General features: G+C 43.2%; 1 protein-coding gene across 1 annotated transcript in view; it reads left to right on the plus strand.

The window, feature by feature from the left end:
- Positions 1-906: 906 nt before the first annotated feature.
- The window catches only part of Clic5 (chloride intracellular channel 5), a 144086-nt gene continuing 131234 nt past the window's right edge, over positions 907-13758 (plus strand). The window contains exon 1 of the mRNA XM_034521469.2: positions 907-1547. Coding sequence (XP_034377360.1) covers positions 1029-1547 — 519 coding nt within the window. The 5' untranslated portion in view covers positions 907-1028. The remainder of the gene's footprint in view (positions 1548-13758) is intronic.

Consider the following 13758-nt stretch of genomic DNA (forward strand, 5'->3'; position numbering starts at 1 on the left):
CACTTACAACCTGTATGAATTTCGCTTCAAAAAGAGGTACAACTGGTATGCTGAAGAGACAGACGCCTTAGTAGAACATAGCACCAAAATACAGAACAGAGATCATATACAGGAAAATGCAGCATCTAGAGATGACATCTACCTACCAGGTGGCCTTGTACACCTCAAGCTAAGGTCAACCTCATGCAAGGCCTCATACAGTTCTGCTTATATAGTTTATATAGTTCGGGTTTGCTTCCCCCCCCCCAGGATAGCGATTTTCTACTTCTTTTGTTTAGAGCTCAGTCCACAACCCTGTGTATAAGAGCATCAGAGCAGGCATCTGTCGACTGTGGACAATGTGTACAGTGCGAGGGGGGGGGGGCTGGATACAAACCAAAGCCACAAATGTTTGAGTCTCGGTTGGTGTGACCTGTGTTGATGAATCCACAGGCACTTATCTTCTTTTCCTTCTGCCATTTAATCACCTACTGGGGTTCTAGATAAGAGCTGTAAATGAAATTGGTTACTCAGCTGGGCTGCGTGGGATTTATGACAAAGAACGTCAGAAAAACAAAATGCTGAATTGGACTCAGATGTAAGAGACAGGTTTACTCGGACTTATAATCCACTGACTTACAGGAATCTCTTGAATGGGATTAGTGGTTAGGGTGATTGCAGCAGGGGGCTCCTCCATGAGTCACAAGAGGCTGACTCTTCAGAATTTCAACTTGGACTGGATTGATGCTTCAACTTCTTAGAGTTGCTGAATATGGAGGAAACACCAGGGTCTAGTTGAGAGTCTTTTCAGTAGTGAAGGAGTTAACCAAATGGATGAACTTTATCTTCTGTCCAACGGACCTGTGGTTTGCTTATTAGGTCTCCCGGTAAATGATTGTTAGAGACCCGTCATTGATGGCTGTTGCTAAGGATTGCACTTCAAAAGCCCATTGATTCCTTCGTGCAGTGGGAAAACATCATCCTTTAGCCTGTTCCTTAGCCAAACCTACTCAGCTCTGCCTGGGAAAGGATCTGCCCGACCAAGCAACATGAACGAAGACTACAGTGAGATCTATGATACAATCCAAAAGACGAGTGCGGATGAGGGTCCAGACCCGCCGGAGGAAAATGATGGTCCTTTGTATGACAGAGTCCATGAAGACTCATGGACTGAAAATGGTCTGTATGCCACCAGGCTAGAAAGCCACGAATACGACTATTTGTCACCGTATGTCTCAAAAAGTGACGAAGCCACCCCAACCTCCCTGGAGCCAGAAGAAGATGGCTACCTCCTGCCAGATGAGGTGATTTCTGAGCCCCAGAAGGTCGGGGATGTCTCGATGGAAGACTCACATTCATTAAGCCAGGACCCAGAGCCTCTCCCGTGGGAAGCTCAGGAGAAAGGAAGAATGGTTGAGGAAGAGGCGCCTTCTTTATTGAGCTTCAGGGTTCAGCACAGCAAGGTCCTTGCCACAAGCCAGGATTTCCCTGCCTACCCTTCTGCTGCTGTCGGTTTGGAAGAAAATAAAGCAGCTTTCAGCGACCCTGAGATCTTCCTGTTTGTGAAGGTAAGGGCTGTCTCTGACAGGCACACCTACACAGGGTGAAGTGTTTAGAGTTTTGTTTTGCTCTGTAGATCAAGGGACAGTGTATGATGTCCTTAGCAAGTGGTTCACCAGCCATACTTCAGAGCAGAGATGATTAAGTTGGTCGTTTGGAATAGTGCCGGGACTTCTCAAAATGATCCAAATTAGAAAGTTTATTTAAAGTGTGTGTCTACTCATCAACTTTTATAAAACACAGGGAAAGTGCTTTCTAAGCATTTAAACAAGTGACCAGAAATTGCTACTCAAATCTTTATATCTGTGACAGATGTTAACTGCATTTTCATGCCTGGTTAATTTTCTTTTCTTTCTCTCTCTCTCTCTTTCTCTCTTTCTCTCTCTCTTTCTTTCTTTCTTTCTTTCTTTCTTTCTTTCTTTCTTTCTTTCTTCCTTGCCAATGTTATTTTTTAAAATGAAACCAAAGCTAAGGAGAGACAGTCTTATCTCCTTTCAGGTGCTTGAGTCTCCTCCTCTTGTTTCTAAGTTCGCACATACTTTAGATACTTGGCCAGAAAGTGTTGTCTTTGTTGTTGTGTCTGCTCAGTCAACACAAATACAACTCAAGACCTGATGATGTAAAATAGTTTGAGAAGTACCTAGACGCCAACCATGTGTTAATATTTAATGTCTATGATATGGAAACAAAGGCATTCAGTGGTCTTTGTATTAGATTGATACTATGAAGGTTATGATTATGAATATTACCAAGAGGTAAAGTGATTTAGAGTTAAACAAATCACTCAGCCCCCTACCAATGCAGATAACAGTCACCTTCACTTGAATTTCTTCATGTGAAAACAAATTAGTCTATATTGCTAGTTCTTGCTGATAAAAATGAATACTAAGGTTGGGAAGATGAAAGCCTAGAAACTCAAGTGTGAGGGTGGAGTTCAGATCTCCAGAACCTATGTAAATGCCGAGTGGGTATGGCTGTCTGACTGTAATTCCAGAGCTCCCAAGGCAGAGATAGGGGATCCCTGGAGCAAGATAGTTACTAAGATTAGCTGAATTATCAAGCTCTGAGTTCAACGGAGAGGCTCTGTCCCAGTGAATAAGGTGAACAACAACCCAAAAGACTGCTGATGCCAGCCCTAGTCCTTTATATGCATACTCCTGCACATAGGCACATATACACATGCACCCAAAATGTGTACCACATACACACGAGAGAGAAAAGTACGGCTACTCTCAGGCCTGGGATATATCTCAGCTGGTAGAGTTCTTGCCAACATATCTACCTCACACCATCCTGAACATCACATAAAACTTCCAGTGCTGGCAGAAATCTAATCTTAGCACAGGAAGGTGGAGACAAGAAGCTCAGAAGTCCAAGGTTATCCTTGGCTATATTCCAGGCTAACTTGGGATACTCGAGGCCTTGTTTCAAAAGACAATTGCTCTATGAGCCTATGCAATCCCCATTCCATGGTAATCTCTCCCTGCCATGGTTTCCAATATCCTGCTGATGAAATGAACTTTTTCAGTTGAACACTTCAATATACACTGCTTTGTACTTTGTGTTGTGTCTTGTGTTTTGTGTATTGTGCCTGCCTAGGTCTACCTTTTAAAAAACCTCACATTGAGCTTCCTTAATACTTGGTTGGTTCCATGCCAAGCGCCAAGGGGAGAAGGGATGCAGAAGATGTGACTTTTGTCCTTAAGAGATGAACACCATGTTGTAAGAGACAGGATGGAAGGGCAGTGGGATGCTGTTATGTGTTCCAGAGGAGATGCTGAGCTGAGCAAAGAGAAATAAGTAGAGGCTCCACAAGGAGGTGGCATCGAGCAACCTGCCCATCTCTGTGTCCATATCAAAATGGCATCGCAGGGTTCAAACTCACATTTTAAGAAGTGGAAACTAGATGCATTTCTTCTCAAGACAGAAATATCCACATGACTTCATGCAGCAAGATAGGGAATGTTATTACCATCCTTGATGGCCCATCCAGACGTGATTTATAAATCTGGCAAAGTGCTTATCGAAGTGGAAATTATCCTGGCCTTGGGGTTGGAGCCAAGCAGAAGCAGCAGGAAAAGGGAATGTGTTTGTCGCTTGCTGGTGACAGCAGTGGGAGATGCTGTCTAACAGTAGTAAGGGACTGCTAAACACTTTCTTCTCTAAGGCAGATATCGGATTGAGCTGTTTGAGTTGATAGCGTGTCTTAGTAATGTTATATTATGAAGTGGCTGCAGATTATACTATGGATCTCAGTTCCCACATGGGAACCTCATGAAACCCCACATGGGAACCACATGGGAGCCCCACTTCCCAACTCCATGCCCCGCCCCATCCTGACTATAAATTGCTGTTCAAAGATGAATCAACATGGCATAGATAAATGACATCTAGCAAGCCCTGCTCTGCTGGGACAGTTGTAGAGGGGGTCAGTGTGGTGGCCTGTGTGGGCTCCTTTCTCCTCCCAACTCTCTGGAATGTGTGTTGGAACTCCGATTTGAAAGGGCAATAATAATCGCCATCTTCTTAGCAGGCTGAGGCTTCTAAGCCTGGGATTTTCTACTTTAGTGCTGACAACCAGGGTTGTAGTCGTAGCTAACTAACTTGTGAATGTTCCCACCTCTTCTGGGCATGCCAGTGACAGTGTGAGACAGGTATGTGGGAGGATGGTTATGTCCAACCAACTTTATGTTGAGATTTATTTCAGAGTCAACCAGACACTTAAACTACTTCATCCACCTAGTCCTTCCATCCTTCCAGCCGTATTTGTGACATGCACTGGCTTTATAAAGTGACAGATAGTAATTGCATAAAGAGAAACAGTAGCCAGCTGCTAACCCTAGCAATAAATATTCAAGAGATGGGTATATCTATTTCTTACTGCTGCTGTGACAAATGGCTGAAATCTTAGTGGCTTAAATAGCACAGACACTGTCTTACAGCTCTGGGAGATGTGTGTGTGTGTGTGTGTGTGTGTGTGTGTGTGTGTGTGTGTGTATAGTGTGTTCCTATAATCCAAGCACTCAGGAGGATTACACACACACACACACACACACACACACACACACACACACACACACTAGGGTATGGTAAGGCTGTGCTGTTGGGGTCCAGGACAAACTCTCCTTTTATGTCTTCAGCAGCTCCTAGAAGCTGATGAAGTGCTCCAGGTCAACTCCCTTATCTTGTCTATCAGTTTCCACTATCACCGTGTTCTTCCTCTCTCCCCTCCTCTTCCCCCTCCCCTTCTCTTATTTTTCCTCTTCTTTCTTCCCTCCTTCTATCTCTCCAGTAAGACAAGCATGATTAGATTGGATCTAGTAATAACCTAGGATAATATCATTTAAAGAACCTTAGTTTGGTTTCATCTACAAGTCCATAGTCCAACATTAAGTAACATTTACAACCCCCAGGAATTAGTATGAGCATGGTTTTGGCCACCATTTGGCTTCCCATAGCCCAGAAGGTTGAGTATGGGAGAGTGAAATCGGTCTGGTTGGGTGTTGAGAAGCAGACAGTGAGGTGACAGGAGGCTAGAGACGAGGAGACCCTGGTCTGTGTCAGCCCCTGGGCATTAGATGAACTTTCATGTCCACAGTGAGTGATGCAGGCAATCTTTGGACAGTTTCAAAGGAACTCCTAGGGACTGTTTTTACAAAAACGACTGTATTTGGAGAAGGATAGGCATGGGAGCTGAGGCTGGATTAGACAGTAGGCAAGCAATGAGAGAGAGAAAGGGGAGGGAGGGAAAAAGGGAAGGAGGGTGAAAGACAGTTTGCAAGAAGGAGCCTATTGATTTGGTGAAGGGTTCAGTGTAGAGTTTAATGAACAAAGGGTCCTGGTTGACTCAGAGGCTTTAGCTACTTGAGGAATGGGGATGTTATCTCCCTTTCATCCATGACCTTCTCTCAAGGGACATGTGACTGTGGGAGCAGACTTTTCCAAATGATTCCTGTATGTATGTGTCCAGAGCAGGGAATGTGATGGTGGTGGAGCATGCCAGCAGAAAAGAATTCTTGTATTTTGTTTAAGGCCCCCAACCCGTCCCCAAAACCCCCAAGAAAACCAATAATGATTATTTTAACAAAAGAAAATGGCACAAATACCATTTGTCATGGGCAGCAACAATGCCATTAACCAGTGATAGAATGGCTTCCAAAATTAATTATTTGAGAGACAGAAGGAGTCTTATGTACCTCAGGCTGGCCCCCAACTTGCTATGTAGCTGAGAAAGGCCTTGAACTCCTAACCTCCCTGCCTCTGCTTTCTGTTTACTGGGATTACAGGAGTGCACCACCAGGCTGGGTTTTTGGCAGTGCTGGGCTTTCTCTATGGGTTTTAAGCAAGCATTCTGCCAACTCAACTACACTCAAGATTGCAAGTTAATTTTGGTTGAATCCTTAGTTTCTCTGTTCCAGTTTGCTCATTGGAAAGGCAGAAGCTATACTGACACGTCCCTCATAGGGATATGCTGAGTAATAAGAAAATGTGATGCATGTGAACTGCTTGGTACCTTGTCTGATATATGATAAATCTCGATACATAGAGGCCTAAATGATTTATTCTACTGAACTTGAACCCTACAGAAATAACTTTTATTTTAAGCACGTTTGTGGCTAGTAAGCACTGAGTAACTATATGATTGTTTTATTCTATTATGAGGATGTAATGCTGTGGAAAGAACACTGGTGTCAATTGTAGCATGTAAAATATTCCTGGGCCCAAATTTCCCCATACTTGAAATGCAATCTACTCCAGCTCTTCCGGTCTTTGGTTCCAAGATGCCTAACTCTACCTGTTCATCAGCTGTGTACACAGATGGAGCCTTTAGTCATCCACTCCAGAAGGATGACGACAGTGGTCATCTCTAGATTTGGATGTGGTTGGAAAGACTGACCTAGAACAAATACTCCAGTTCACCCGTAGCTCATGTGAATGAAGCCCATCTCTCTAAAATATTGACAACCATGGTCAACAGAGCCTGTCTGTGATGAGACCACTCATGAGGTCCATACGAAGGAAAAAACAGCTTGTGGAAGGGATAGGTTTGAGCAGAAGTAAAATTTTTTCATAGGAAATGTAAACAGTGTCATCCTGAATGATGACATAACACAAACAACCACATTTGGTATCTTTGAGACGTGTAGTCATGAGCTTGTAGTTCACTGGTTCTCAACCTGTGGTTCATAGCAAATATTCTGCATATCAGATATTTACATTATGATTCATAACAGTAGCAAAATTAGTTATGAAGTAGCAATGAAATAATTTTATGGTTGGGAGTCACCACAACGTGAAAGCTGTACTAAAGAGTCACAGTACTAGGAAGACTGAGAAGCACTGTCTGGTCAGTGGCAAGCGGGGACTCGAGCTACTCAGTCAAGGGTATTTTTCTATCTGGCTTTAATTTGACTCTGTGGGGTCTTGTTTGTGTTTTTCCTGTTGTTCGTTGTTTCCAGGCAGAGCCTCATGTAGCCTAGGATGGCCTCAAATTCATTATGTACTCAAGGATAACCTGGAACTCCTGATCTTCCTGTCTCTGCCTCCTAAGTGCTGGGATCACAGCTGTGTGCCACCATCATGAGTGCAGAAGTTGTTTTTCTAAAGGATTGGTTTTTATTATAACTTGACTCAGAATAGTAAGATGCTTCACTGGATAGTTTTATTGCTATACATTGATAATAAAAGATGTTCCACAAGCATTTTTCTTTGAGGTTCATAATATCAGGAGCTTGCTATGATGTCAAGGGTCATGAATTCAAGATATGCTCCTCAACCTAATTCATGTGGTCAGAGAATGGTAGAATAAAAAACAATACCATTCTGATAAGATCAGGTCTCTTGAGTAACCAAGTTCTTCCTACAATTGTTCATAAGCATCCCATCCCATTTAATCCATTTGCCTTTAAGGCAAACAAGGTTTATTGTTGCAGGTGAGAAACTATAAAATCTCATTGAGCAATGAGAGAGAAGAAACTAGACATAGATGCTGAGCCACATAGCTCAGCTAATGCTGTAGAGGGGTAGCCCCAGCAACACACAGCAGAGGAACACAAGAACATGACTTACATTCCTGAGGTTGGGTAGGCAGGAGTCCATGGAGATTCCAGATAACAAAATGGAGAGTTAATATGTCACTTTACCTACAAACTAAGGAACATGAAGTTTATCCTGGAAGCCATCAAGAATAACACAATTGTTTTGGTGAGTCATGAGCAAAGCACTGTACCAGATGACAGGCAACCAAATTACAAGCCACCTACAGCAGGACCAAGACATCTACATGATTCGTGACTAAGATCCATCCAAAGATTTGCTTGTAAAGACCTGTGTGCAATTAAGGCTGTTACCTTTCAACTCATCATCTGTGTATATCCAAATATTGAAGTGCTTGGCTTTAACATAGAGAAAACTTTAATAAAAGCTAGTTAGTGTAATAATACTTTATGGGTTACCTCTGTGTGTTTGTAGTTGCTTTGTTGTTTGTAAGGTGATGGGAAATATATAAATTCAGCACAAAAATATCAACTATTGTTATGTTAATATAAAAAAAATGTGTTTGGGTAGGTATAAAATAACCAAGCTTGAGTACTCCCCAGATGTCTGGAATGTTCTCTTCCTGTTCCATGATCAGGAAGAACACTCAGGTGTAATGTCACTGTTAAAGATGTTGCAAGTAAGCTCTTAACAAACATTTGTAAGAATACACAGCCTCCCTGAACCTCTTGAAGGCAGGACAAATTTTGGATCAAAGATTTTGTGGGTGAGTTGGTGTCTTTAGCCCTCCACTGGGATTCCTGCTTGGTTACAGGATGTGGTCACTTCAGGCTCCATAAGGCCCACTACTAGGAGTCTAGACTAGCTAGAGTCACCATCATAGACTCCCTGGAGACTCACCACCATCCCAGGTCTCTGGCATATCCCAGAGCTACTCCCCTGCTCGCATGCTGCCCACCACCAATTTTCATTTATTTTCCTGGCTCTTTCTCTCTACATATATACCTGACCCTACCCCCATTCCTCTCTGCATCCCCTCTGCCTGCCTGTGGATCCTGTTCCCCTAACTGGGCTGCCTTGTCTGGCCTCAGTTCAAGAAAATGTGCCTAGTCTTACAATGACTTTATGTACCAGGGTGGATTGGTACCTAGGGTGGGGACCTTCCTTTTCTCAGAGGAGAAGTGGAGAGAGGCTATCTGAGGAGGGCTGGGACGAGGGAGGCTGTAATCGGGATGGTAAAGTGAATAAATGAATAAATGGAAAAATGACAACACCCCCCCCCAAAAAAAACCCAAAAGGATACACAAGCCCAAGCTTGTCTCCTGAGCATTTGTCCTTCCAGAGAACCAATGAAACATACAAAAATGAAGCAATGGGTGGGTGTAAGCAGACAACGATTCTTGCTATGATTTCATCTTAATTTCAATGCTGAGAACTCCATCGAGGCTCAGTCACATTGAAAGCCATTTCTGAGGGGTCCATGTGAACTGCTTTTCTTTGAAAATTAATTTCAACCAATACAAGAATTCTGCAGAACCCCAGCACTATGACAAGAAGATTACTGCCCAATAAGAAGAAGCCAGCCCAAGCGGCTCCCACAGAGCTGTCTTTGGCAAGCTGGTACTCTAGGCAGGTACATCAGGGTGTTTTACTCTACAGTGACACCTGTGGCTTGGGAGGCTGAGAGTTCATCTGCATGTTTCAGAAGGCTCAAGGATGTTCCAAAATTCTGTGAAAAATGTTCTGTGTCAGGTGACCTCAGGACACTCTCTCAGAAATCATAATTGCCACTGTGACATAGTCTTTTTCCTTATGTGGGCACTCCTGCCCTAAAGCCCACATGGGAGGAGGTAGAGCTCACTGCAGTGCAACCTTGTCTTTCATGTGTAGTCAACTGTTTCCTCGAAACCCTTCTGTCATCTTGAGAATTTCCTTCAAAAGAGGAAAATGAAGTATTACTCAAATAGGGGTTCTATTAGTTCTCAAAAATGAAGGTGACAGGAGACAATATGTCTAAGTGTTGGTTGAACTTGTCCTAAAGAAATTCAAACGTCTGCTTATCTTAGATAGGGCAAGACAATAGAAGGAACCATTCCACCCAAGTACATCTTGGTAAGCCAATAAGTCCTTTTGTCTCATAGGAGTATAGATGAGGGGTTGTTTACATAAGCATGGGTGACCCCGGAAGAACTATATCCATAGAAAGTCCCACCTGCTCCAGAATGATGACTTTTTCCACAGCTACATAGATGGAGTCCCCATTACACTCCATCCAGCTCTACACTCTACACTTTTGAAAGACCACATGCAGCCGGGATAGCGTTTCATATAGCTAGGAGAAGAGCATCAGGAAGGACTGAGCACTCTGATACCAGACAAGGGTGAAATGGTGCTTCTCAGCATCCTTCTATGAGGAAAACATTGACAAACCCTCTCCCCATCACACATACTCACCCCATCACACACACTCATTTTCTCCATATGGTCAACCCTTTCTTTTCTTTCTGGACTCCTGTTTCCTGGGAAGATACCTCCAATCCTTAAGGGAATTCTGAGGGTCCTTCCTTCAGCACTTACCTTTGTCTTAATGCTCATCACTACAGATTGACATGACCTGGTTGGTTGGTTCCCTTCAGTTCCCCACTGAGCAGAAACCTCCACAGTGAAAGCACTTTCCAGTTGTTGCTGTATAATCCCTACAGTTAGCAGAATCTGGCCCACAGTTGAGGTTGAGAAATACTTGTTGAACAGAATTGGCCTTTGTTGGTTATGGGAACTTTAGTTGAGTGCTCTGAGACACTAGGTGAGCACTCAAGCAAATTCCTGTGTCTCTGAATGCTGGTGAGAAACCGGCTGGCACAGAGAAAGAAAAACTGAATCTCCCATCACATTCTCCATTGCAAGTTCAATACTTGGAAGAGATTTGTCTAGTTATTTTGGCTGTGTTAATGGAACAGTGTCCTGTGAAGACTCTGTTCAATGCTTGTATACTAGGTTCTCTTACTCTACTACCTGGAGACACAAACTCTCACCAATCCAGGGTACAGACCTGGGGCTCTTTCTCCCATTCCATTCAGCTCTTTTCCTATGTTTTATAGTTTCTTCAAATGAGTATGCAAGTCTGTATGCAGCCAAAGATATAAGAGGGCTTGTCTGAAATATGCTCTTGCCCTGTCTGTCTGTCTGTCTGTCTATCTATCTATCTATCTATCTATCTATCTATCTATCTATCTATCTATCTATCTTCTCTGGTGTTTAGAATGGACAATTCCAGCTGCCTCAACCTGCTCAAACTCCAAAGTCCATTATGCACTCAGCACAGAGACAGGTAGACCATATGTAGATCCTATGTGCCTGGTTTTGGTATCTGAAAATCAGTTTTTCAAATCATTTTTCAGCAGTAATCCTGAAGTCTGACTTATTTTCTCTCCCAACTAGAAACTGACACAGTCTAAGGTGAGTTTAAGGTCTTTGTTTCTTTTGGGCTGCTTCTCCTTTCTTTGAGTTTGAATTGAAATGTCCAGTACAGTCACAAAGTGTAACACAGTCGAATGGCCCTGGCATTATTTTGTAAAGTGACAGCTTCAGCAAATATGTTGGCCTCTGGTGAAAGGTCCCTTTCTGACCCTTACTCTTCTTCTCTTAAAGGTGTGTTGTCTTCTGCAAAGTCTTTATCTTTATTTCTTTAGTTCTCAGCATATCCTAGATAATTATTCACCGGCAAAGTTACAAATATGATATCTCATCTGTTAATCTCATGCCATTGGAGCCTCTGGAGTTGCTATAATTTCCTTTGGGAGACCATAAGGAAAGTTGTTTGTATTTCTGCCAAGGTGAACTCCTATGGGCAGGCTATATTCCCATGTCCAGCCTCAGTGTTCAGAATCTACCTATATGTGAATTCTAATGTATGCATGGGAAAGCCACTCAGATTGGCAGCTCTGTTCCTAACTCGAAGACATTCCTTCAGAAACATGAGACAGGGGTGGTGGACACGCTTTGTGAGTGACATTCTTGCCACATAATCATGAAGACCAGAATTTGGATCTCCAGAACTTACATAAAGCCAGACATGGAAGTACAAGTCTATAATCTCATTGCTTCCCCAGTGAGATGGGAGAAGCCTGGAAGCCCATCAGCCAGCCAGCCTGGTGTACACAGCCATGACCAACAAGAAACCCTACCTCAAGGAAGCTGTAAGGTGATGACTGACATCTGACTGCCGTGTTCACACCATGACATGCACATGCCCCTACTCACATGCATGAACATGTAAAGACATGCACATATATCTCACACATTCAAAGATAAAGAAGCTCAAAACTGGACTGTGAGGATAGCACATATTTTTCATCTGAAACTAAGCGATCTCTTTATGCTTGTCATGACAAATATCAGCCATCTGGGCTGGAAGCCATGCCCCTTTTTGTGTAACTGAGTTCGTTCTCCTCATTGAAGAAAGGAGCCTTTGGATCAACAATAAGTACCAGGTCTGTTAAAAGCCATCAGCTGTACTGAGAGGGCTTGCAGGCAACAGTCACATGGCAACCACTGAAATAAATAGGAGGATGCGTTGTTTAGCAAGCATCTAATGTTCCAGGGTTTCAGTGCTCACACCTAAGGTAAATATGGAAGGCAGGAGCAAATAACTGGAAGGGGTGCCTGCTGTTCACTGGCCTGTGGCTACAGAAATACCTGTGATGTTCTTCTGTGGTGAAAGGAAAGACTCCAGCAGGTTTAATTTTAATATCTACAGTAGCAACTCTCTAGAAACGGTCTCCATTCTTCCAGAACAACACTATTCCAAGTGACAGCCACAAGTACACGCAGCTGTTTCTGTGTAAACAAATTAAAATGTCAATAAAATGAGAGTCAGTTCTTCAATCCCGTGGGCCATGCTTCAAGTGTGCCTGCATTGGGAAATGCAGACAAGGAACCTGTCTGTCAGCATAGAGCGTCTCACAGGGTCATCCTGTTGTAGGGTAACTAAACTGGAATTCGTCTTTGCCATAAAACCTGTTTATGTGGTTTTTTTTATGTGGCCACAGGCCCTTCTGGAGATTTTATTCTTGTCTAAAGCCTGGAGGCAGGGTGGCTGGTCTTAATGGGTTGGAAGAGTGTTTGTGCACCTCTATAAGCAAGGCCTACAGTGCCCATTTGTGTGAACAGGCCAGTTTTAAACCGTATCTTTTTAAGCAAAGTTCTGCAACCATAATGGACACAGGCAAATCATGCAAGGCTGTCAGGATCTGCGGACTATACTGAGAACTAGTGAGATATCTCTGAGGCACAGGGCACTCTTGATGCCTCAGAAATGATGGGGTAACGTTCCACCCCCTCCAGCCACCAGGGCCATGTGTGGACACAGAAAGGAGGGTCCTTCACTCTACCACCTTTTTTAAATCCCAAGAATTCACTGGGAAGTCAGTATTCATAGGGAATCATTGAGAGGTAGCAGGTATGGTGGCACAGACCTGAAATCTCAGCTGCTAGAGAGGTGGAGGCAGGAGGATTGAAAGTTTAAGGCCAGCCTGAGCTACAGATTGAGTTCAAGCAGCTAAGACAACTGAAAGAGTGAGAAATTGGCTGGTGCTGGAACTCAATGATATAGTTTACATAGCATGTGTGAGGCCTGAGTTTCATTCCCCAGAATTTAAAAGGATGCTGATAACAGCCAAAAAAATGACAAAAGCAAAGCAGGGACAGTTATCTAGGCTAAGATGAGGGTTGTTCCATATACTTAGGAAATTCTAAGTGGCGCCTCAACCATTCCCTTGCTCCATAATAAACATTTTATAGCTGCAGGGATGAGTCTCTGATTGGTCCCCTGTACTCTCTAATGTTTCCCTTTATATGTCTTAAATCAGCAGGTCAATAAACCTTTACTGTGCCTGTACTCTGCACCTCACGTGCCTGCAGTGTGAACGGCAGAGAGGCAATGTAAGGTGGGGCCCTGTTTGTGAGACTCTGACCAGCTGGCTCAGGAGGATTACCATTGAGGATGATTTAGAAATTTATTCTAGAGGTGGGGTAGGGTTGGGTTCTAAGATCTATGATACAGGGGGGCCTACACAAGAGCAGTAACTATGAACCAGTAGCAAACACTATAGGTCAAAAAATTAATTTCAAATGTATAGCTCTAAGTTATTAAAATTTAGTATCTGTTATGTGCCAAATATTGTTATGTTGCTAACATTGAAAAAAAAATCTATGTGGGGCTGA

This window comes from Arvicanthis niloticus, chromosome 17 (assembly GCF_011762505.2).
Source record: "Arvicanthis niloticus isolate mArvNil1 chromosome 17, mArvNil1.pat.X, whole genome shotgun sequence".
NCBI classification, from domain to species: domain Eukaryota; kingdom Metazoa; phylum Chordata; class Mammalia; order Rodentia; family Muridae; genus Arvicanthis; species Arvicanthis niloticus.